The sequence below is a fragment of the Erinaceus europaeus genome, chromosome 2 (assembly GCF_950295315.1).
Source record: "Erinaceus europaeus chromosome 2, mEriEur2.1, whole genome shotgun sequence".
NCBI classification, from domain to species: Eukaryota; Metazoa; Chordata; class Mammalia; order Eulipotyphla; family Erinaceidae; genus Erinaceus; species Erinaceus europaeus.
This window is the reverse complement of record NC_080163.1, coordinates 201,428,931-201,452,213: the sequence shown is the minus strand read 5'-3', so window position 1 is coordinate 201,452,213 and position 23,283 is coordinate 201,428,931. Positions and strand designations below refer to the sequence as shown.

Here is a 23,283-nt window from a genome sequence, read left to right as displayed (position 1 = left end):
AAATTGAGAGGTATGTCTGAACCGAGCCGCTACATCATTGGAACAGTATGTCTGAACATTTGGGTAATGAGGCACAGATGTGAAGTAGAGGACTTGGCACTACCAAGGTAACAACAAAGCATTCGCCATTGTGTTGTGAGGGTGAAGAGAGCCACACTTAAGAAGCATCAAAGCATTAACCTCCCTCCTCCCTGGAATACTAAACTGTATTGCAGCTTTGTCCCCGCTTATTTTCCATCTATAATATAACATTTTTATGCAATAGCACACAACAATTTAACTGCAGAGAAAAAAAAAAAGGCCAAATTCGAGAGGATTCCACATGGTCTCTATATTGCATAACAAGGCATGCAAATCCCAGAAGACTCAGAGCCATTGGGAAGGGTGGTTTTTACTGAGTTTAAGTAGTGATGCTGGCTTTTAATCCAGAGGGATAATTACTGTCTCACATTCTCCGGTTACTATGATGCATCAGGATCTGCATGTTAGTTACTATGAAGGCGATACCACTTACACAGGGTATGTATTGGTACATGCATTGCATGCAGCACAAAAGGTTTTTATGAAGCTAAGGATACTTGAATTCAATAACTCTGGAACTGAAAACTAATTTTTCTGCCTAGGGTTGGAAGACTACAACTTACCCGAGGTCCCTGGTCACCTTGCTCTCCCTGTGGGGAAGGAAGATGAAATACTAGTTTTAGCACAGTGTTTATGATATAACTCATTATTGCCCATGAAAAAGATAAAAAAAAAAACAAACAACCTCGGGGGTCAGGCAGTGGTGCACCCAATTAAATGCTCATGGTACAAAGCACAAGAACCCTTTTTTGTTTTTGCCTCCAGGGTTATTGCTGGGGCTCAGTGCCTGCACCATGAATCCACTGCTCCTGGAGGCCATTTCCCAACCCCCCTTTTGTTGCCCTTGTTGTTGTAGCCTTGTTGTGGCTATTGTTATTGTTGATGTCATTCATTGTTGGATAGGACAGAGAGAAATGGCGAGAGGAGGTGAAGACAGAGAGGGGGAGAGAAAGACAGACACCTGCAGACCTGCTTCACCGCCTGGGAAGCGACTCCCCTGCAGGTGGGGAGCCGGGGGCTTGAACTGGGATCCTAATACCGGTCCTTGTGCTTTGCGCCACATGCCCTTAACCCACTGCGCTACCACCGGACCCCCACAAGGACCCTTTTAAGGATCTGGTTTGAGCTCCCAGCTCCCCACCTGCAGGGGGGGGGGCTGCGGTGAAGCAGGTCTGCAGGTGCCTCTCTCCTCTCCCCTTCTCAACTTCTTTCTGCCCTGACCAATAAAATGGAAAAAATGTCCGCCAGGAGTCGTGGATTCCTAGAGCAGCCATAACCCTGGAGGCAACACAGTAAGAGAAAATGCCAGGTCAACATGGAATCCATCCCTTAATCTAAATGACACATTCTCTTACCTTATCACCTTTTTGACCAGGAGGGCCCTAGAAGAAAGAGAAAAAAGAGAGATAAATTGAATAAATACACTTGTCCTTGGATAGATCATGTAGGGTTAGCTGGTAAATTCATACAAAGGATTGAGCCAGAGCTATTGGGGAGCCTCTCGAGGGATTTTGGATTCTACACTGCAACTGGAGTAATGTTTGATTATGAAAACAGGAAAGTCTATGTCATCAGCACATAGGGTTCTGAACGTAGTTTCATACTGTGGACACAGCAAGCACAATGTAGAGAACCCAGCTAAGGAAAACCAGAAGCTTGTGTTACGATATTTCCTTGTCATTACTCCCCACCGAGCTATCAGTCGTTTAGCTTTCTGATGGAACAGGTTATTTTGCCTGCTCTCCTCTCTTCTATAAGCAGGACCATACAGTCTGTGTCTGGTCTCTCTTACTTAGCATGTGTGAAATTCATGCGTAATTTTGTGCGCAGGTGTGAATTTTTGTTCTTACCGATTTATTACAGCCCAATTACATGAACAGAATTTCAGTTCCCTTATGCTGTCCCCAGTACTTGGTATTTTCACATCTTTTTTCATTTTAGATGTTCTGGTGAGAGGTGTAGTAGTTTCTCATTGTGCTTGAATTTTATTTCTCCAGTGACTGAACTCTTTAAACACTTGTCTTTGTCCTTTTTGTATCCGTTGTCACAAAATTCCAGTTCACATCAACATTTCAACATTTGTAGTTGTACAAATTTGGTAGAATTCTTTATATATTATGCATTGTTAGATGATAGGTTGATTGATAGTTACTATAGATAAATAGGGATAAAGAAGATAGACAGACAGACAAACAGATAGATGACGGACTTGAGTTCCAAGCAATCACATGGCAGGGCCTACAAGGGGTGAGTTTTAGGTGCAGTGCTGCAGTGTCTCTCTGTCTCTTTCTCTGTCTCTCATCCTTTATCTAGAAGAAAGAAAGAAAGAAAAAACCGTGGCTACCAGGAGTGGTAGAGTCGTGATGACACTGTAGTCAAGTAATAGCCCTGGTGGCGAAAGAAATGTATATGTTAATCTTTGCCTATTCCAAGGTTACAAAGAGGTTCTCTAAAAGTTGAGAGTTTCATTATTGATATTGTATGTGTTGCATTTGATCTGAGCTCATGGAAAATTGACATTTTTTTTTTCCTGTGTTGTGAGGTCCAAGTCAAGATGCCCCCACTGGCTACCAAGTAAACCCAATCTCATCTCCATTGTTGGACAGTGCCACCTTTGTCAGCAATCAGATCAAATCAGCTATGTGGCTCTACTTGGAAATTTTTATTTCCTTGAGCTAAGCTATGATGCTCTTTATCTCTGAGCAAAATACTCAAAGCAGAGGAATCTGTACTCTCTCCACCCCCATCTCTGTTTTTAAAAACAAAGTCAACCTTCTGCACCCCACAATGACCTTGGGTCCATACTCCCAGAGGGTTGAAGAATAGGAAAGCTATCAGGGGAGGGGAAGGGAGGGATACAGAGTTCTGGTGGTGGGAATTGTGTGGAGTTGTACCCCTCTTATCCTATGGTTTAGTCAACGTTTTCTTTTTATAAATAAAAAAATAATAAAACACACACACACACACAAAACAAAGTCATGTTTTAGGGCTCAGTCTCCCTGAGAAACTGGATCATCTCAAAGTGATCTTCAGTCTGTCACCTTCACTGTTAGCAGGACCAGGACACGAGGACAAGACTGGACAGGAAGGAAAGCCAAGTGCTAACAAAGGCCCCTTCTCAGGTTCCACTGGAGTCTGTGGTGCCACTTGAGCCTGGAATGTAGGAACACTCTGCCCACAATACCTCCTGCCAAGGACCAGCTACAGAAGAACTGGACCACCCTCTCCCCACTTCCCCAACTCATCCTGAGTTATGGTACTTCTGGTAACAGCTGCAAAGTCATCGCAAGATGAATAACAACAGTGGCATCATGCCCTGTGTTTGCTTCCTGCATTTCCTCATCACCAAAGGACATCTGTATGATGTCGTTTTTTATTTTCTCCCAAGGCAATGGGGGAGAGTGTTTATTATTATTTTTTATTGTTGTTGTAGTTATTATTGTTGTTGTTATTAATGTCGTTGTTGCTGGATAGGACAGAGAGAAATGGAGAGAGGAGGGGAAGACAGAGAGGGGAAGAGAAACACAGACACCTGCAGACCTGCTTCACCGCCTGTGAAGTGACCCCCACGTGGAAGTGGGGAGCCGGGGGCTTGAACCAGGATCCTTATGCCAGTCCTTGAGCTTTGTCCTGCTGCGCTACCGCCCGACTCCCTATTATGTTTCTTTTATAGATGCCAAGGATAAAACTCAAAAGATGATCCTATGCTATGAAGGACTCAGCCAGGACTTGGAGCTGGTCTGTGAGATTCGAGGGGGCAGTAGTTTTGGGACTGCTAAGTGCGTGGGGACACAGCTCTAGAACCAGACTCTCAGAAAGAACAAGGACAATGTGTCTAGTGCCTCCCAAATGCATTTCCTACAAGCTACCAACACTGTCCCTGCCCACCTGCCTCAGATTTAAAGTAAGAGAAAGAGGAATTGCCAAGGAGTTGGGAGAAGATAACTGAATCAAGTAGACACACCCATCTTTTCTCTCTCACCAACCCCCAGCCCAAAAAAGCACTATGATGTCGTTGAAAAACAGAAACGTAGGAAAATTATTTCTGCTAATGATTTTGTTAGTAAGTCCAGTGAATCAAGGAGTGATAAATTACTACAGTCTACATGCAACCTCTGTGACATTGGCTTAAGGAATTTATGCGGTCATTTTTTTTTTTATTTATAAAAAGGAAACACTGACAAAATCATAGGATAAGAGGGGTACAACTCCACACAATTCCCACCACCAGACCTCCATATCCCATCCCCTCCCTTGATAGCTTTCCTATTCTTTATCCCTCCGGGTCACTGTGGGATGCAGAAGGTGGAAGGTCTGGCTTCTGTAATTGCTTCCCTGTTGAACGTTGAATGTGGGCATTGATAGGTCGATCCATACTCCCAGCCTGTCTTTCTCTTTCCCTAGTGGGGCGGGTTACTAGGGGAATCGGAGCTCCAGGACGCACTGGTGGGGTTGTCTGTCCAGGGAAGTCTGGTCAGCATCATGCTGGCATCTGAAACCTCATCCAGAGAATCCCCGGTCATAAGTTGCTGCTTGTTGGAGCTCACGCCAGCCGCTGCTTCCAAGTTGTCATCTTGGCTCTGCCCCCCTCTACTTTGACTTCAAAAAAAAAAAACTTTACTAGTGATTTAATATGAATTACAAAATTCTAACTTTAGGGGCCAGGTGGTGACACACCTGGTTAAGTGCATGTCACAGTGCACAAGGACCGGGGTTCAAGCCCCTGGTCCCCATCTATAGGGCGAAAGCTTCATGAATGGTGAGGCACGGCTGCAGGTCTGTCTCTGTCTCTTTCCCTCTGTATCACCCATTTCCCTCTCAATTTCTGGCTGTCTCTATCCAATAAATAAAGATTTTTAAAAAAGATAAAAAAAAAACACCAAGATTCTAAGATAATAGGAATGCAATTCCATATAAAATTCCACACCTTTCCCACCACCAGAGTTCTATATCCTCATTCTCTCCATTGGAAACTGCATTAGTGGGGGCCAGGAGGTGGCACACCTGGCTAAACGCACACATTACAGTACACAAGGACCCAGGCTCAAGCCCCTGGTCCCCACCTGCAGGGGGAAAGCTTCATGAGTGGTGAAGCAGGGCTGCAGGTATCTCTCTCCCTCTCTATCTCCCCTCTCAATTTCTCTCTGTCTCTATCTAATAAATAAATAAGATAAAAAAGAAAAAAAGACTTAGAAAAAGAAACTGCTTTAGTTGTCTCAAGATCACAGATAGGGGTTGACTATTATTTTTATAATTATTTATCTATATTTATATACCTTAGACCATTTTTTATTTGGTCCTTTCTCTTCCTTTCTAAGTCAAATCTGAGTGTTTTTCCCTCTTTTTCCCCGTCTTCTCTCTCTGGGTCCTGATGGAGTTGGAGTTCAGAGCCCTGCAGTCATCTTCCCCTAACATTTCTCCCCCTCTGGGAGTATGGACTAAAATTCTTTATGGGGTGCAGACGGCAGAAGGTCTGGTTTCTGTAATTGCTTCTCTATTGGACATGGACATTGGCAGGTAGATCCATAACTCCAGTCTGTTTTTATCTTTCCCTAGTGGGGTGGGGCTCTAGAGAGGGGAGGTTCCAGGACACATTGATTACTCTGCCTTGTTTGCTGGTTCATTTGTCGAATGCCTGTATTTCTTCGGCAATGTCCTCAGCACTGGTAGAGGTATGATGCGAGAAGCTTATTCAGAGGAGCCAAGTAGTCTGTCCTAGAGACTTGAAATTATCGAGCATCAAAGTTCAAGTCCATCCCTCCCCATGTGCTAGTACTAAGCAAAATGCCCCGAGAAATTTCAGCTACTGTAAAGCCACTGACAGCTACTGCACACTCCTCTCTGCTAGAAATGGGTCTCCCTTTCAAAGTTTTATTTTTATCTTTTTTTTTTTTTTTTTCTGCTGAGATTTCAGAGGTCAAACCTCCCATGACCCTAAAGGTACTTTCCTTGGGCTAAAGGGCTTGCTGTTAGGTTATTTGTTGGGTGAGATGGCTTATTGTTGGGTCTTTATTGGACTAGGTATTTGAGGGCAAAGCTGTTCTGACATTCTTCCTCAGTGGAGAACAGAGATGACTGTACCCCTATAGTCTGCTTAGAAACACCAAAGCTACATGTGTCTCTGAGAGTTCTTTACACAGCTTGCCATCAGCAAGTGGGATCCATTCAGGAACCTATGAAAATTTGCATGTGCAACTGAGCAATAAATACTGCTTCAAAGCGGGGTGTTTCTCAGCAGACAGAATGGCGTCTTGGCACCTGCCAGTGCAAGACAGAAGCCGAGCAGAGGTCAGGCTCCTTCCACAGCTGTGGGGGCTCCCCGCACCCAGCCACCCACTTGTGCTCTGGGATCAGCAGCAGGTGTTTGCTTCTGCTCCAACTGAAATTGTGCCCTTCTCTCTGGACCAGACCCTTCTTACTGCAGATATGGGTAGAGTTTCAGGGAAAAACACGAGTGACCATAGGAAACAGATAATATTATAGAAATGCTATCTGTGGGAACCATGCTGCTTTTTCTCAATTAAAACATTGCAAATGGAAGGAAAGTTTCTTTATTAACTCTTAAATTAAAGCTAGGACACTATTTTTTTTTGTTTTAGACTAATAAAAAAAAGTGGAATTAACAAAAAAATAGGCAATTATATATATTAACGGATTATTAGAATTATAGGGTCTCATATAACAGCATATTGTAGTTTCTAACTACACCAAACTAACAATCTCTTATTTAAAGAATATATATATTTAGATTTTATTTATTTATGATACTGGGTCCATACTCCCAAAGGGATAAAGAATAGGAAAGCTTTGGGGCCCTGGCCAGAGAGTCCTGGGGTTCCCACACAGACGTGGTAGGCCTAGACCTCTAACAGATCCCTCTCTCCACTGTCACTGGTCATCTCCATCAGGAACAACATAATGGACCCCTCTGTGGGCCCCTATAGGACCTTGCCATCAATGTGGATCCACAAGGGTAGGGAATTTCTATTTTCCAAAGAGGAGGTTGGAAAACATACTCTGCCTACCACCTGAGGAAGATGGGTCTGAAATTAGTACAGCCTAGAATGTTCCTAGCCATGACCACAGAATGTGAGCTCAGACCTACAGGTATGCAGAGGTTACATAGGCTCCTGTGTTGACTATGGGCCCCAGATCAGATCAATGGGGTTTACAGTTAACAACAGTTATATGTGTTTCCCATACTTGGAAGCTACTCTCTTCCCTGATCCAGCTTTCGAGTCCTTTTTCCAACAATAACACCATCTCCCCAGACAATAACTTAGGTCACCTGCATATTAGATGTCAAGCTCAGGCAAAAACTAGTAGGGCCATGGACTCTTTGGAATATACCTAAAATATGCCTACTAGCTATTTTCAAAAGAGACCCCAAATCTTCATCTGCACTATTCCAGCCTTTAGGTTCATGATTAGCCAATAATTTGTTCAGTTTTATATGTTAACTCTCTTTCAGCCACCAGGTTCCAGATGTTGTCATGATGCCAACCTGACTTCCCTGGCAGACAACCCCACCAATGTGTCCTAGAGCCCTACCTCCCCAGAGCCCTGCCCCACTAGGGAAAGAGAGAGACAGGTTGGGAGTATGGATCCACCTGTCAACACCCATGTTCAGCGGGGAAGCAATTACAGAAGCCAGACCTTCCACCTTCTGCACCCTACAATGACCTTGGGTCCATACTCCCAGAGTGATAAAGAATAGGAAAGCTACCAACGGAGGGGATTGGATACAGAGTTCTGGTGGTGGGAACTGTACCCCTCTTGTCCTCTGGTCTTGTCAATATTTTAATTTTATAAATAAAAATTTAAATATATATGTATATGCTTTATTTTAATGCTAAGCAAGTTTTGTTATTGTCATTGTTACTGAATAGCTAGGAACATCCTTTGGAGTGTTCTTAGGATGTCACTACATTTTTTTTTTCTGGGTGCCTCCAGTCACTGTGGCTTGGTTTCCAGCACTACAAATCCACTGCTTCTGGCGGCCTTTTCTCCCTGTCCCTTTTCATTTGCTAGGACAAGGAAGTCAAGAGGTGGATGGGGAGTTATCGAAAGAGAGAGAGAGAGAGAGACAAAGACAGACAACTGCAGACCTGTCTCACCACTTGTGAAGCCTCCCCCTTGCAGCTGGGACTCAAACCTGGTCCTGTGCACGCCTCCTTGCACTAGTGTGCATTTAACCGGATGCACCCCCTTCAGCTCCCAGTTGCCATTAATTTGTTACCAATGGATTTGCCAGTTTCGGTACCAAATCTCAGAACAGTTCTTATTCAGATGATTTCTAATTTACAGTGACATCTCTATTTTCACCAAGTCTTTAACACGGATCTCAGCCTATACCAAACCTTTGTCTCCCCAACTTTTTTCTTGTTTGGATTTTTTTTCTTTTTTCTTTATTTATTTCCTTTTGTTGCCCTTGTTGTCTTATTGTTGTAGTTATTATTGATGTTGTTGTTGTTGTTGTTGGATAGGACAGAGAGAAATGGAGAGAGGAAGGGAAGACAGAGAGGGGAAGAGAGAGACAGACACCTGCAGATCTGCTTCACCACTTGTGAAGTGACTCCCCTGCAGGCGGGGAGCCGGGGGCTCAAACCGGGATCCTTATGCCGGTCCTTGTGCTTAGCGCTTAACCCGCTGTGCTACCGCCCGACTCCCTCCCCAACTTATTTCTATCTAAATAACTAAGGCCTGAGCCCCCCTTTTTATGCTCAATTATATACTTCAGCTAAATAATAAAAGCCATACTTGAAGCACAATAAATGAGACTGGGGAAAATGTGCAGTTGTAAACTTTATAAAGGCAACAGAAGCAGAGCTGGAATAGAGCGATATATTCCAAGGGACTGAGAGTTCCACTAAGGCCTTTCATTCATCAGAACTGTAAATTCTGCTTACTTTGAAGTGACAAAAGCTTTCAGTGACAAAATCATTCAGGGAATGATTCTTTAAAGATGGAAATCATGAAAATGAAACTAAATCCTGAGAGAGGTAGGGAAAAAAAAAGTGGAAAGGGAGCAAACCTTCAAAAATTCTTGGCAGACTGAGCTGCTAGAATAAAAATGAGGCTATGATTTCTATCCCAGAGAAGTGTAGATCACTTCTTAATATAACAACCTTTTTTCTGATTAATCTTTTTTTTTTCATTCCTACAGAATTGTAAGGAGAAGGCAAGTCTCATTTTCTGAGCTTTTATAACCAACTATCAGTGAGGTGATGTGGGTCAAAGTCTTGGGAAGAAATCGTACAAATACGATCTGTAGAGGAAATGCTTCCTGTGGGCACGAAAGGGAAGGAGCTATTGGAAGAGAGAGAGAGTTAAAAGATGATGCTGGAATTAGGTCTTGAAGGATGCCTGGAGATAAGGGGCCAGCCATGACCAGAGGCAAGCAGTTCAAGAGGGAAGAACTTGCCACATGTGAGAGGTCCTGGTGTCATTGGAGAGCTCTGAATCTCAGGGTGGAAAGAATATGTGTGTGTGTGTGTGTGTGTGTGTGTGTGTGTGTTGGGGGAGGACAGAAGTGGGAAAGAGAGGGAGAGGGAGCTGGGGAAGGCTGGTTGTGAGACCCAGGTCCTTGAGCTCTCCATTGCCAGCAATCTAATGTTTGAACTTGATCTCTACCCAGGGAAAACAAGCATGACTCTGAGAGCATGGAATACAGTAGTTTTAGGAAGTCATTGCCTTGCTCCAGAAGAGAGAAGGTTAGGACCTGAATTAAGGGGTTCAGGTGGTGGTGCACCTGGTTAAGCGTACACACTGTTAGTGCATAAAGACCAGGGTTCAAACTCCTGGTCCTCATCTGTAGGGGGGAAACTTCATGAGTGGTGAAGCAGGGTTTTAGCTGTCTCTTCTTCCCTCTGTATCTTCTCCTATCTCAGCTTCTATCTGTTCTATCAAATTAAATGAAAGAAGAGAGGGAGAGAGAAAGAGAGAGAGGAGGAAAAATGGCTACCAAGAGCTACGGATTCATTGTGCAGGCACTGAGCTCCAGTGACAACCCTGGTAAATAACTGAAAAATAACAAAGAAAATGAATACTAAATATTAAATACTTTTTGAAAGGAATAGAAATACTCCCAAATTTGGTCTAAAAATATTTTTTTTTCTGATAAGAATCAATCATTAATGTGTCTAAATCAACCCCCAGTGGCTTCTCTGTATTTGTTAGAGTGATTATACCCTTTTTCTTGATAATGTGTCAACTACCATAATTCATTTTTTTTTATAATTTTTTTTTTACCCTCCAGGGTTATTGCTGGGCTCGGTTCCTGCACCATGAATCCACTGCTCCTGGAGGCCATTTTTTTCTCCCCCTTTTTTTTTTTTGTTGCCCTTGTTGTTGTAGCCTCGTTGTGGTTATTATTATTGCCATTGTTGATGTTGTTCGTTGTTGGATAGGACAGAGAGAAATGGAGAGAGGAGGGGAAGACAGAGAGGGGGAGAGAAAGATAGACACCTGCAGACCTGCTTCACCGCCTGTGAAGCGACTCCCCTGCAGATGGGGAGCCGGGGCTCGAACTGGGATCCTTATGCTGGTCCTTGCCCTTTGCGCCACATGCGCTTAACCCACTGCGCCATCACCCAACCCCCATAATTCATTTTTTTTTTTTGCAATAAATACAGATTTATTTAGAAAAGGCACTCACTAGAGGCAGAGTCTGGGCTTGATCCTGGAAAATGAGGAAAAGTCTGACCCCAAGCTCCATGGTGGAAGAAAATTTGGTGGACAAAAAAAAAAAAGGTGGGGTAGATAGCATAATAGTTAATGCAAAGAGACCCTCATGCCTGAGGCTCTAAAGTCCTAGGTTTAATCCTCCTCATCACTATAAGCCAAAGCTGAGCACTCTGCTCTGGTAAAAAAAAAAAAAAAAAAAAAAAACAAGGGCTCGAGTAGAAAATTTAGTTAAGTGGCTATTACAACCTCGAGAAAAGACTGGCAAAATTTCAAACATGTAATTATCATTGTATCTATAAAATACATCGCACTGGTCGTGGTGTATTACCCTCATTTTACATATAAGCGAATTTTAAATGGCTGAAGAATTATTTCATTTTTATGAGAGACTGTTCTGTATTTTTCTTAAGAATCAAGGTTATATTAGCTCCATAAAAAGGAAGTGTTCTTTATTATTCAGTAAAATATTCAATAAGAAATTGAATTTAGTACCAGAGCTTTTAGCACATACCTGAAGCTACAAGAAAAATCACACCACAAATAGTATTATCTGTGGAAAAATACAGTATTTACCTGAAAAATAAGGACTTGAGAAATTTTCAGGTCAATCAATCTAACTTCTGAATACAATGAGCACAGGCTCATCTCTAAGGTAAAAGTAAAAACCTTAAACTCAATGCATCAATTTTGCTCACTAGGTGAATATAGTTTTAAGGCACATTTATTCCTCAGCTTTCTTTGTTTCTTTCTTTTAAAATTTTTTTTATTATCTTTATTTCTTGGACAGAGACAGCCAGAAATCAAGAGGGAAGGGGGTGATAGAGAGGGAGAGAGACAGAGAGACACCTGCAGCCCTGCTTCACCACTCATGAAGCTTTCCCCCTACAAGTGGGGACTGTTGGCTCGAACCCGGGTCTTTGCGCATTGTAATACGTGAGCTCAACCAGGTATGCCACCACCTGGCCCTCAGCTTTCTTTGTTTCACAGACTTGCAACTGTGCAAATCACTTTAGCGAAAATCGTGTAAGGTTTAAATTTTCTAATGAAAAAACAGATGTGAAAACGTAGGTATTCCTGTATGTTAGTGTAAAGCACTGTGTGTCTGCTAATTTCATTTTAAATGCCTCAGAAAAATATTTAAAGTAAAAGCATAACTTGGGGAAATTATTTTCATTGGTCTAATGTACTTTGCAATACTATAAGATTTTCTATGTGTGTAAAGCTATACTCTTAACATAACATTACATATATTATATATATATATATATTTTTTTTTTTAAATAAAGTATCTTAATGATTATAAGTTCAGGCTTTGAGGTTAAACAGTCCCACAATGAAATCCTGACTGATCTCTTATGTGAGCTTTGGCAGGCAAATTAACTTCCTTTGGCCTCAGTTTCTTTCTTTCTTTCTTTCTTTCTTTCTTTCTTTCTTTCTTTCTTTCTTTCTTTCTTTTTTAAAGATTTTAAAAAATATTTATTTACTCCTTTTTGTTACCCTTGTTGTTTTATTGTTCTAGTTGTTGTTATTGATGTCGTTATTGTTGGATAGGACAGAGAGAAATGGAGAGAGGAGGGGAAAACAGAGGGGGAGAGAAAGAAAGACACCTGCAGACCTGCTTCACTACTTGTGAAGCTTTCTCCGTGCAGGTTGGGACCAGGGGCTGGAACTTGGGTCCTTGTGCACTGTAATGTGTGTGCTTAACCAGGTGTGCCACTGCCCAGCACAGTGGGCCTCAGTTTCTTATCTGTGAAACCATTGTTGACTCTAGCATGAAACACAATGCAGGAAACAACATGTAGAATGTAAGATCTACCAACCGCACAGATTATTAAAAGCACACTCAACTATTTTAACCAAGGTAAATTAAACATGAAATTTCTTTTTCAGACAGTTGACCAGAGGTTGAAGAAAGAAGACATATTAATCTCCTAAGATGAAAAGACAATGTATTAAGAAATATGCTTAGTAAATGGCTGAAAACATTAGGAGGATACACAGTTAGTTTACTTCAATGCTTAGGAACTGTTACTGAAACAACCCAACGAAAATGACAACACTTCAGTGTAGTTTTAACCCCATCACTTTAATGATTAAACAAGACAAGACTAGATAGATAGACGTAGAATTTCCTAGTCATCTCTACCAGAGGAGTTCAATCCTTACTAAATTGAAACACCCAGATTGGGAAAAAAAAAAAAGGCAATAAAACTCACAGTGTTCAAAGCAACAACATAAAGAATTATACAAGAGCCAAGTTCAGCGTTGCTGCAGAAAACTGTGTTTATTATAGTGTCAAACTCTGCTAAGCCTTGGAAGGGAATTATAGCTATAAACAGATTTATAGCTCCACTCTTTACACCTTTCCGTTTTGCATTGAAGATGAAAAGAGACCATGCAGAAGAAGAGGGTGGATATAAACAGAAATTTAAAATACCAAAACCAGCCCACAACTTATTTTTACAGTGATTATTTTCTGGACATTTTTCTATGGGGCGATCCTAACCGTAAGTTCTTTTGTGATGTTAGTCTGAGCCCAAACAAGGGACTATAATATACGTGTCCAGGATAGGTCTTAAATCATAAGCAGCTGCCATAAGGAAACAATTAGTGGGGTCTAGCACTAAAAGGAATTTTTTTTTTTTTTTTTTTTAGAAAAATCAAACATTGAAAAAAAAGACTCTCAAAAGTAAGACTGATGCAGTTCAATGGAGTTAAGGGCTTATAAAACAGCAGGGATTGGCGAAGCTCACTCTGGCTGTCTTTCCTTACACAATGCAAATTAAAGACGGGCAAATTACTGCTCCTGCCGATCAAACCTGAGGGGTCCCTTCTATCTGGCATCATTCCTAGCCTCAAACCACCTTAAGAGATTGCTCAAACTTATTTTACTTTGAAAAAAAGTTTGGTTTTTTTTTTTTGATACTTATTTTTTAAGAGGTCAACTAAAATGATCTCCATGGTGAAAGACTTGGAATCCTAAACATTCCTTTTGTTGAAAGAAAGTATCAACTGGCTCTCTCTAGATGCCCCGAGTAGCCCTTAAGACTTGATAGGAAGGGTGTAAACTCTCTGACAATCTTACTCTTATCCTTAGTGTGATTCAAATGTATTCAGATGTATACAGCCATCTTTGGGTACACTTCATGGATGTCCATTTCAGCACGTTTTCTCATTTGCTGTACTGAAATAATTTTTCCCCCCAAGTTATTTAAGAAAGTTTGGTTTGAGGGTCAGTTTAATTCTATGTTATCTCTCATGGAGAGATATTAGGTCTTGTGAAAGGGTAATTGAGCACAAAGTAAGACTGTGTGTATGTGTATGTGTGTGTGCGCGCGGGTGTGTGTGTGTGTTCCTCTGGCCTAAGGAATACTGGGAAGGGACAGAAAACAGATCTGTCAAAGGAGATTCAGACAGCTTGAATTTCAGGGCTTGTCTATGACTCTCAGGCTCCTACTGTCCATGAGAAGTCCAATTTCTCTCATCTGGTGCTGAATACCATCTTCAGATCTGACTGAATTTCCAGAGTTCTTTCTCTGAAGAGAGAAGGGAACTATCCAATTACCCCCCCCCTCCATTTTGGTTCTCTTGGGGATGTTCTTCCCCTTGACTTTCAAACATATTTGTTCAGTCACTCCTAAAACCAAGTGCCATATCGCTTTTGCTCTCCCTCCCCTTGTCTTGACGTTCTATATCTCCTTGCTGTCTCCACCATCCATCTCTAAATAATAGATTAATCATGGCGGGGGTGGGAATTAGATTTGAAGAGAAAGGCGGTAGCCGAGTAGAAGTCCTATTTCTGTAGTTGGGTTTTAGAAAAATAAAGTAACCTGAGTAGAAACACAGACTGGCCTTGGGGGCATTTCTTTCCATCAGAAGAAAGCAGCTGAAGTTTGAAGAGGAAGGGTGCTGAGCCGCTGGAAAGGAGCTCCCCTTTACTAAGCCCAAACTAAATAAATCAAAACTTTGGGGAGGAAAGGCTGACAAGGTCCATAAACGTCAGGACTACCCAGACTGGTGCTTGAATCTTTAGTCTTTTCATTGGGTTCCCTTCACCAGCTATCAAATATACATACCCTCAAGGCTTTGACTATTACCTGACTTATGTCCTAAATTCTTTTCCAAGCTGCAGTGCTGCATTCTCGACTGTTCATCAGATGGAAAAGTCAAGACGTGCCATCATCAGCTCAAACTTAATATTCTCAAACCCAGTCTCTCAGTGTCTACGGCAAACCAGTCTTGACCCTGGACTAACACAGTTCCATGAGACGCACAACTTCTCTTCCTCGAAGTCTAAGAGTTGAGTGTCAAGGTTGATTCAGTAAATGGAGTCTACTGTCAAATCCTATCCGTCTCACTCTCGATAAAATCTCTTGAATCTATTTTTCCATGTTTGCTACTAGTACCTTTACTGCTAGATTTTAAGACCAGCCTATACGTCCCTCCTGGTCTTTCTTCATACTAGTCCATTTGAAATCTTCTCAAAGTAGTTTGTTCTTTTTTTTTTTTTTTTCATTTATTTGTTTTGGATAGAGACAGAGAAAAAAGGGGGCTGGTGGCAGGTGGTGGCGCACACATCACAGTGCACAAGGACTTGGGTTCAAGCCCTTAGTCCTTACCTGCGGGGGGGGGGGGGGGGGCGCTCTCAAGTGGTGAAGCCTGGCTGAGGTGTCTCACTTCTTCTCCATTTCTCCCCTAACCCTCTCAATTTCTCTCTGTCTCTATCCAATAATAAATAAAAATATTTTTAAAAAGAGAGAGAGAGAGAGACCTGTAGTAGTTTTACTGCTTGTTAAGCTTCTGTCCCCCCCTTCAGGTAGAGACTGTGAGCTTGAACCCAGGTCCTTGCACCTTGAAACACGTGCACCCTATAAGATGCACCACAGCTTGGTCCCAGATTACTTTTTTCTTTTTAAAAATATTTTATTTATTAATGAGAAAGACAGGAGGAGAGAGACAAAGAACCTCCATGTGCTGCTGTCAGGGATCAAACTCAGCACCTCCTGCTTGAGAGTTCGATGCTTTATCTACTGGGCCACCTCCCAGACCACCTAGATTACTTTTTTCTAAAGCATATTTCTGAACATATCATTCTTCAGCTTAAAGCACTTTAAGGATTCCCCCCATCTGCCGGGATAGCCTGAGGGTACTTCTTCCCGAGCTAGTGCTCTCTGGCTTGGAGAGAACTCAACTGGAGCCGATCTAGGCTGCTGCGTGGGAGAGGGATCAGGAACTCGTGCCGCACTAACTTCCGCAGGAGATACACTCTGGAACTCTCGGAGCCGGAAAGCAATTTCCAAGTGTCTTTAATCAGAAGAGCAGCTGTTTTTATACTCTCCAAGTAGGGTGGAAACAGGATGTGATATAGAGAGGGTGGAGAGAAAAGTGACTGGTGAAAATCAGAGTGTGACAAGGAGGGGGCGGAACAGACGAGAATCCTTTCACTGAACCACCAATGCCCTGGAGGGAGTGCTTTATGTAAATGTAAAAGTGATTTATGTAAATAGACCAAAGCTTTGGATCAGTAAATCCCTATATAGGCATATGGTTAAGCAGAAGCCAGGGGGAGGTGGCATACTACCCAACACCCATCTACAAATAACTGGATAAAAAATCTGTACGTAAACTTAATGGTAGGGAGATAGTATAATGGTTATGAAAAAAGACTTTCATGCTTGATGTACCAAAGTTGCCAAGTTGAGTCTCCAGCACCACCATAAACTGGAGCTGAGCAGTGCTCTAGTAAAAATACTTTATTTTTATTTTATTCATTATTTGACAGAGACAAGAAACTGAGAGGAAAGGGGGAGATAAAGAGGGAAAAAGAGAGACACCTGCATCCCTGCTTTACCACTCATGAAACTTGCTTTCTGCAGGTGGAGACTGGGGATTTGAACCCATGTCCTTGTTCATTGTAACATCTGTGCTTTAACAAGTGTGCTACCACCCAGCTTCTCATTTAAGTACATTTACTTTGTTTTTATTTTATTCATTTGTTCAACAGAGGCAGAGAGAATACAGAAATAAATGATTATAAGTAAATAAAAGGTGCCTTTTGCAACACAAGATGCTTAAGCTTGGGCCTATAGGTAATTATGTGGAAATAGACAAAATTAGGAAGGTAAAGTAATTACTCAATAGTTTTGATTACTTGTGGATTACAAATAATGTAAGCAAGTAAACTAGTAAAACACAGGCAAGCACACAAACGCACACACACACACACACACACACACACACAAACACACAACACAACAAAAAACCCCAACTACCCAACTCTGGTGGTTACCAGTGGAAAAGAGAAACAAGGTGGGAAGAATGAGTAGTAGGGGCCACTTTGGTAGTATGTTGGCCCTAGACTGTGGTGGATATGGTGCGACTTATACACACAAAGACATGTGAAGTCATACACCCACCCCAATGGTGAGTATCCTAAATCAATGGGACACAATAGAATTTGATCAAAAAGACACTCCAAGGACTCATTTTGCAATGCACAATGAAGTTTCTACAGGCAACAGTCCTCCATGGATGTGAAAGTAACTGGGTGAAAGATTGCTGAAAATCAGCCCAGTAAAACTTTATCTGCTGGTCAACCAAATGTTATGTGCTTTCTTTTCTTTCTTTTAAAATTTTTTTAAATCTTTATTTATTGGATAAGGACAGACAGAAATCAAGAGGGAAGGGGGTGACAGAGAGGGAGAGAGACAGAGAAACACCTGCAGCCCTGCTTCACCAATCGTAAAGCTTTCCCCCTGCAGGTGGGGGCCGGGGATTGAACCTGCATCCTTGCGCATTGTAATACATGCGCTCAACCAGGTGTGCCACCACCTGGCCCCAAGTGCTTTCTTTTTTAAGATTTTTATTTATTTGTTATTGGATAGAGACAGAGAGAAATTGAGAGGGGAGTGGGAGAGGTTAGAAAGACAGGGAGACACCTCAGCCCTGCTTCACTACTCATGAAGCTTTCTCCCTACAGGTGGAGACCAGGGGCTTGAACCTAGGTCCTTGTGCACTGTGATGTTTCCATTTAACCAGGTGTGCCATGACCTGGCCCATTATGTGCTTTCTGAAATGATGAGCTAGGTGATCATTTAAGAGATCATTTCTTATAAGAACAGAAGGGGAGACACAAAGCAGGACTTGGACTGGGTTTGTTGTACTTCACCAAAGTAAAGGACTCTGGGTAGGAGGAGGCTTTCAGGTCCTGGTGTCTGTTGGTAGAGGAGGACCTGCACTGGGGGGGGCAGAGTTTTGCACAAAAACAGAAATTTTACACAAGTGTCAACAACTATATTTACTGCAAACCATTAATTACTTCCCCCTAAAAGAAGAGAGATTATTTCTAATAACAGGCCCAAAACAGGTTTTTTTTTTTTTTTTACAAGAAATACAGAATATAGGAGAACAAATGATACACACCCTGAAGGAAATTAGACTAATTCAGAATGAAGGGTATTTTCTGTATGTATACAGCAAATACGCAGAAAACTTTGACCATTAAAAAAATAAAAGAGACTGGCGACCAGGTGGTGGTGCACCTGGTTGAAGGCACACACATCACAGTGCACCAGCATCCGGGTTTGAGACCCTAGTTCCCACCTGCAGGGAGAAGTTTCATGAACGGTGAAGCATGGCTGCAGGTGTCTGTCTCTTTCCCTATCTCCCCACCCCTTTCAATTTCTCTCTGCTTTATCAAATAAAATAGGAAGAAAAATAAAAGAAAAATGACTGCTGGAAGTGGTGGAGTCACTGTGCAGGCATTGAGCTCCAGCAAAAACCCTGATTGCAATAAAAAAAAGAAAGAAAATGGGGGCTGGGTGGTGGCGCACTGGGTCAAACACACATAGCATGAAGCACAAGGATCCCGGTATGAGTCCCCAGCTCCCCACCTGCAGGGGGGTCGCTTTGCAAGCAGTGAAGCAGGTCTGCAGGTGTCTGTCTTTCTCTCCCCCTCAGTCTCCCCCTCCTCTCTCCATTTCTCTCTGTCCTATCCAATTAAATGGAAAAGATGGCCTCCAGGAGCAGTGGATTCATAGTGGCAGCACTGAGACCCACTGATAAGCCTGGAGGCAAAAACAAAAAAAAAGCAACAACAAAAAAAACAACAAAACAAGGTGACTATGAAGTAAAATAGACCAAGTTGTAGCAATTAAATGTTTAGTGTGGGGCTTGGGCTTTGATTCAAGTAAGTCATCTCTAAAGAGGCATTATAAAACGAGGGAAATTCAAACAGACTGAATAAGATAGCACACTCCAAAGTTGTTCTTTTTGTGAGGGTTGATCATGAAATAAGGATCATTTAAAAAAAAAAAAAAGACTGTGCATCAGGGACTCATACTTTATTATTTGTACCTCAAGGGTCAAGATATCTTAGGTTTTACTTTTGAATCTATAAGGAAGCCCCCCTCCACCCACCCAAACAAAACAAAAAAAAAAAAGAGGAGAAAGGATTCATGAAACAACACTAGCCTCAGACAATTCTTGAAGCTAGTAACGAATCTGGGGTACTTTATGATTTTTTTTCTCTGCCTTTTGTGGATATTTGAACATTTCCAAAAGCTGCCATTACAGCAACTAAACTTTTATTTTAGAAAAGGCTTCAGAGGCCTACCAGATAAAGTGTTCATTTTTTTGCCCGTGTCCAGGGTTCTCTGCAATCTGCTCCAAACTTTCCTGTCTGCATTCTTTGTCCCTTCTACTCCACTCCCTACCCTTAACTCACTCCAAGGCTCCTCCAGGCTGGCCAGCAAGCCTGATATGTCAGATGTTCCCAACAGCCCTTCCCTCATCACTCTCTGTTTCTTTGTGTGCACCATGCTTTCTGCTGAATAAACATTGTCAGTGATCACCTTGCTATAACCCCACCTTTCTTGAAACCTCTTACCTGGCCACTTGAGCTATTCAGTAATAATAATAATAATAATAATAATAAACATAAACAACATGGTAGAGTTTTGAGTTTCTGAAAACAAAATGTGAGTCCTTGCAATAAAAGTCCCATCTCCCCCTCCTTTAAATCTTTCTCCTTAAGATGGCTAAGCCCAGGGACCTCACTTCCCTCAGCTTCACACAGGAGCATCTTTTTGCTTATTTATCTTTTTTTTTGAAAACCCCAAAGCACTAACTTGATTTATTAGAAAATTCTTAGCTCACTTTACTGGACAGATGATCTGTGATTCACACTGACTGAGGGCAGAAAGAGACACACTGGGAAAACTTTACAAACACCAAGGTTCTGGACTTTTCATATGTGCTAGAGCACAACCTTTGGCAGGTTACTTGGCCCTCCTGGGCCTCTGTTTCTCCATGTCTACAAGATAGACAGGCAATATCTACACGCTAGGGGAATTTTAGGATGTAACAGAAAGGATTTATGACCTACTGTCACTCTGATTCCCCTTCCCCTCTTTTCTTTTAATGTGTAGACTTTTACCCTGTACATGGTCAGTGTTTAACACACGCACACATACGCACACACACACACTCATGAATTTCCTGCAACAGAGGTCTTTAACAAGACATCAGGCTTCAGATTCCTCATCTAGTAGAACCTGATGACAATGGAAGAAGTCTACACTCTGTACTGTCAACATGCTCCCAACGAATGCTTATCAACACATTTGAACTCTGCTAGCAATTGTGCTTTTTGGAGTCACCATAATGTTTCTTGTAGCTGCATGACTCTACTTCAAAAAGAGTAAAATCCAATGGCACAGGGGATAAAACAACATCATAGAGTCTCTTGAAGATGAAACAGACCCCATGCAAAGAAAGATCTTTTCTTACCTCTCAAAGACCAACAGATATTTCTGGTTCCTGCCTGCGACTCCAAACTTTTATAAAGAATGTTCGAGTCTCACTTTTCCCACAATGTTCAATACTGAGCCACTCCCGAAACCAGGGCAGTGCTGCTTTGAAAACAACCAGAGAGCTAAAACTAGCAAGTGTTTCCTGATTGCAAACCTGATGACGACAGTTCACACTATACCCACCTTCTGTGGCTTCCTTGACAAAGGGTTCTTCAGGGTAATCTACTGTCGGATAGATTTTCTCATCTCTTTCTTGGAGATGGAAGGAGACCTTTCCTTTCTCCTTCTTCATCTCCTCCTCCTCATCTCTCCTCCTCCTCCTTCTCTTTTTCCTCTTTCTGCCTCTTCTGTACTTCTAACCAATTCTGCCCCTGGCATCTTGTCTCCTCTCTCCACACTCTGAACAGCCTCACAATTCCAACTTCTACATGTCTGCTCGCTCTCTAGACTGGCTGTGAGCAGGATCATGTCAATAGACCACTTCTTCCTGCAGGGCTGGGTCTCATTTCAGCTCTCTAAGCCCACTGCTACCCACCCAGGGCAGTCTTCTTCTGAGTGGATAATTGAGGCTTCATATAGTCTCGCTGTTCCTAGTGGAATCTTCCTGAACTATGTAGATGTTATGCCATTTCAATAACCAAGGACCACACAGAAACAAAGAAATGTGGGTTATGGAAGAAAAAAAAAAAACTATGGCCAGCAAGATAGCTCATCTGGAAAGGCACCTGGTCTACCAGGAGCATGGCCCAGGTCCCAGCCCTGCTCCCAGAGCATTGGAGGAAGTTTCGGTCTTTCCTTCTGTCTTGATCTCTCTGATATGGTTGACCCAGAGCAGTGACTGCACAAATGTACAAATCAATAAACAAATGGAGAAATCAACCAGACATCACACTGTGAGTAAAGGTACAAGTCTGTGTGGAGTATGATGATGGGGTCTTATCACAGTAATCACTAGCTTAATAAAACACCCCCAAATAGAAAACATCAAGATTTAAAGTCTTTCTTTTTATTATAGATCCACCATATGAAGTCTAGATAGTGGGGAATGATAACACCTTATTAAGCCTGACATATTTTTTAAAAAAATATTTATTTATTTTCCCTTTTGTTGCCCTTGTTTTTTTAATTGTTGCTATAGTTATTATTGTTACTGTCATCGTTAGTTAGGACAGAAAGAAATGGAAAGAGGAGGGGAAGATAGAGGGGAGAGAGAAAGATAGACACCTGCAGACCTGCTTCACCACCTGGGAAGCGACTCCCCTGCAGGTAGGGAAGCCTGACATATTTTATTCCTGATAGAATACATTACTAGTTTAGTATGACAATTGTATTCTGAAGTGAGCCAAATGAAGACTATCTGTGTACACACACATACACACACACACACACCCCGGCATGGACACATGCTTTTCAAATTTCTGGAAGAATGACTATGTCCTCTCCCTGCCCCCATGTCAGGCTATATGAATCTGGAAAAATCTGGAGTGAAACACTAAGATGAAAAATGGGAATTTCTAAAGTGTTAGGTTAGAATGAGCTTAGGAGAGAATTAAAAACACATGAATAGAAAGTTCAATGCTGCCCCAATATAATATTTTACTCAAGAGTAATTCCTCTGAGGCACACATGGCATTCCCCATCCCCTCCCCCACCTTTTTTTTTTTTGAAAATTTCAGTAAGAAGTTCTGAAATGGCAATAGCGGTGTCAGAACAACAACAAACATATGCAAAAAGGGACATGGGAGAAAAAGGCCAAGTGACAGGGAAGTGCGCCTGGAGAATACAAGAGGGGCCACATGCCTCCATGTGCAGTTGTCTGGTGGTATCTGCCTGTGGTTTCCTCTCACATTTTCTTCTCTTTGAGTCATGAAGAATTACAACACACACGCCACTTTAGTCCTCCAAATTCCCAAAGGGATCGATCTCCTTTATGACCACATGTGACTCTGAGAGGAATCTTGAGGAGGCCTTTGAAATTCTACAGCTCTGGGGGAGTCGGATGGTAGGTTGCACAGCGGGTTAAGCGCACGTGATGCGAAGTGCAAGGATCATCTAAGGATCCCAGGTTCGAGCTCCTGACTGCCCACCTGCAGGGGAATCGCTTCACAGGCGGTGAAGCAGGTCTGCAGGTGTCTGTCTTTCTCTACCCCCCTCTGTCTTCCCCTCATCTCTCCATTTCTCTCTATCCTATCCAACAACAACGACATCATCATCAACAACAATAATAACTACAACAGTCAAACAACAAGGGCAACAAAAGGGAAAATAAATAAATAAATATTTAAAAAAAAAAGAAATTCTACAACTTTGAAGCAAAAGAAATGCCCTTGGTTGGAAGAGGTAGCTTTCACTTAATGGCAATGATTCTGTGTCCTTATCTCTTGAAGACACAAATGGGACCTCACCAAAGGAAGGATGCAATTTTTTTATTATCTTTATTTATTCGATAGAGACAGCTAGAAGTTGAGAGAGAGAGAGAGAGAGAGAGAGACCTCCATGCAGTCCTGCTTTCCACTCACAAAACTGTCCTCCCGCAGGTGGGGACCAGGGCTTGTACTGGGTCCTTGTGCATTGTAATGGTGCATCTTTATAAAGACTACAAGATGGAATCACTGATTTTTTTTTTTGTAGGGACTAGTTTCTACGATTCATATGAAATTATCCATGGATGGGAAAATTGTGGTTTTAGGTAATTCAGCATTAC

General features: G+C 42.1%; 1 protein-coding gene across 1 annotated transcript in view; it reads right to left on the bottom strand.

The window, feature by feature from the left end:
- COL25A1 (collagen type XXV alpha 1 chain) overlaps window positions 1-23,283 on the bottom strand; it is a 234,056-nt gene that overhangs the window by 186,689 nt on the left and 24,084 nt on the right. Inside the window, exons 8-9 of the mRNA XM_060172381.1 lie at window positions 1,437-1,463; window positions 645-671 (exon numbers count right to left, since the gene is read on the bottom strand). Coding sequence (XP_060028364.1) covers window positions 645-671; window positions 1,437-1,463 — 54 coding nt within the window. The remainder of the gene's footprint in view (window positions 1-644; window positions 672-1,436; window positions 1,464-23,283) is intronic.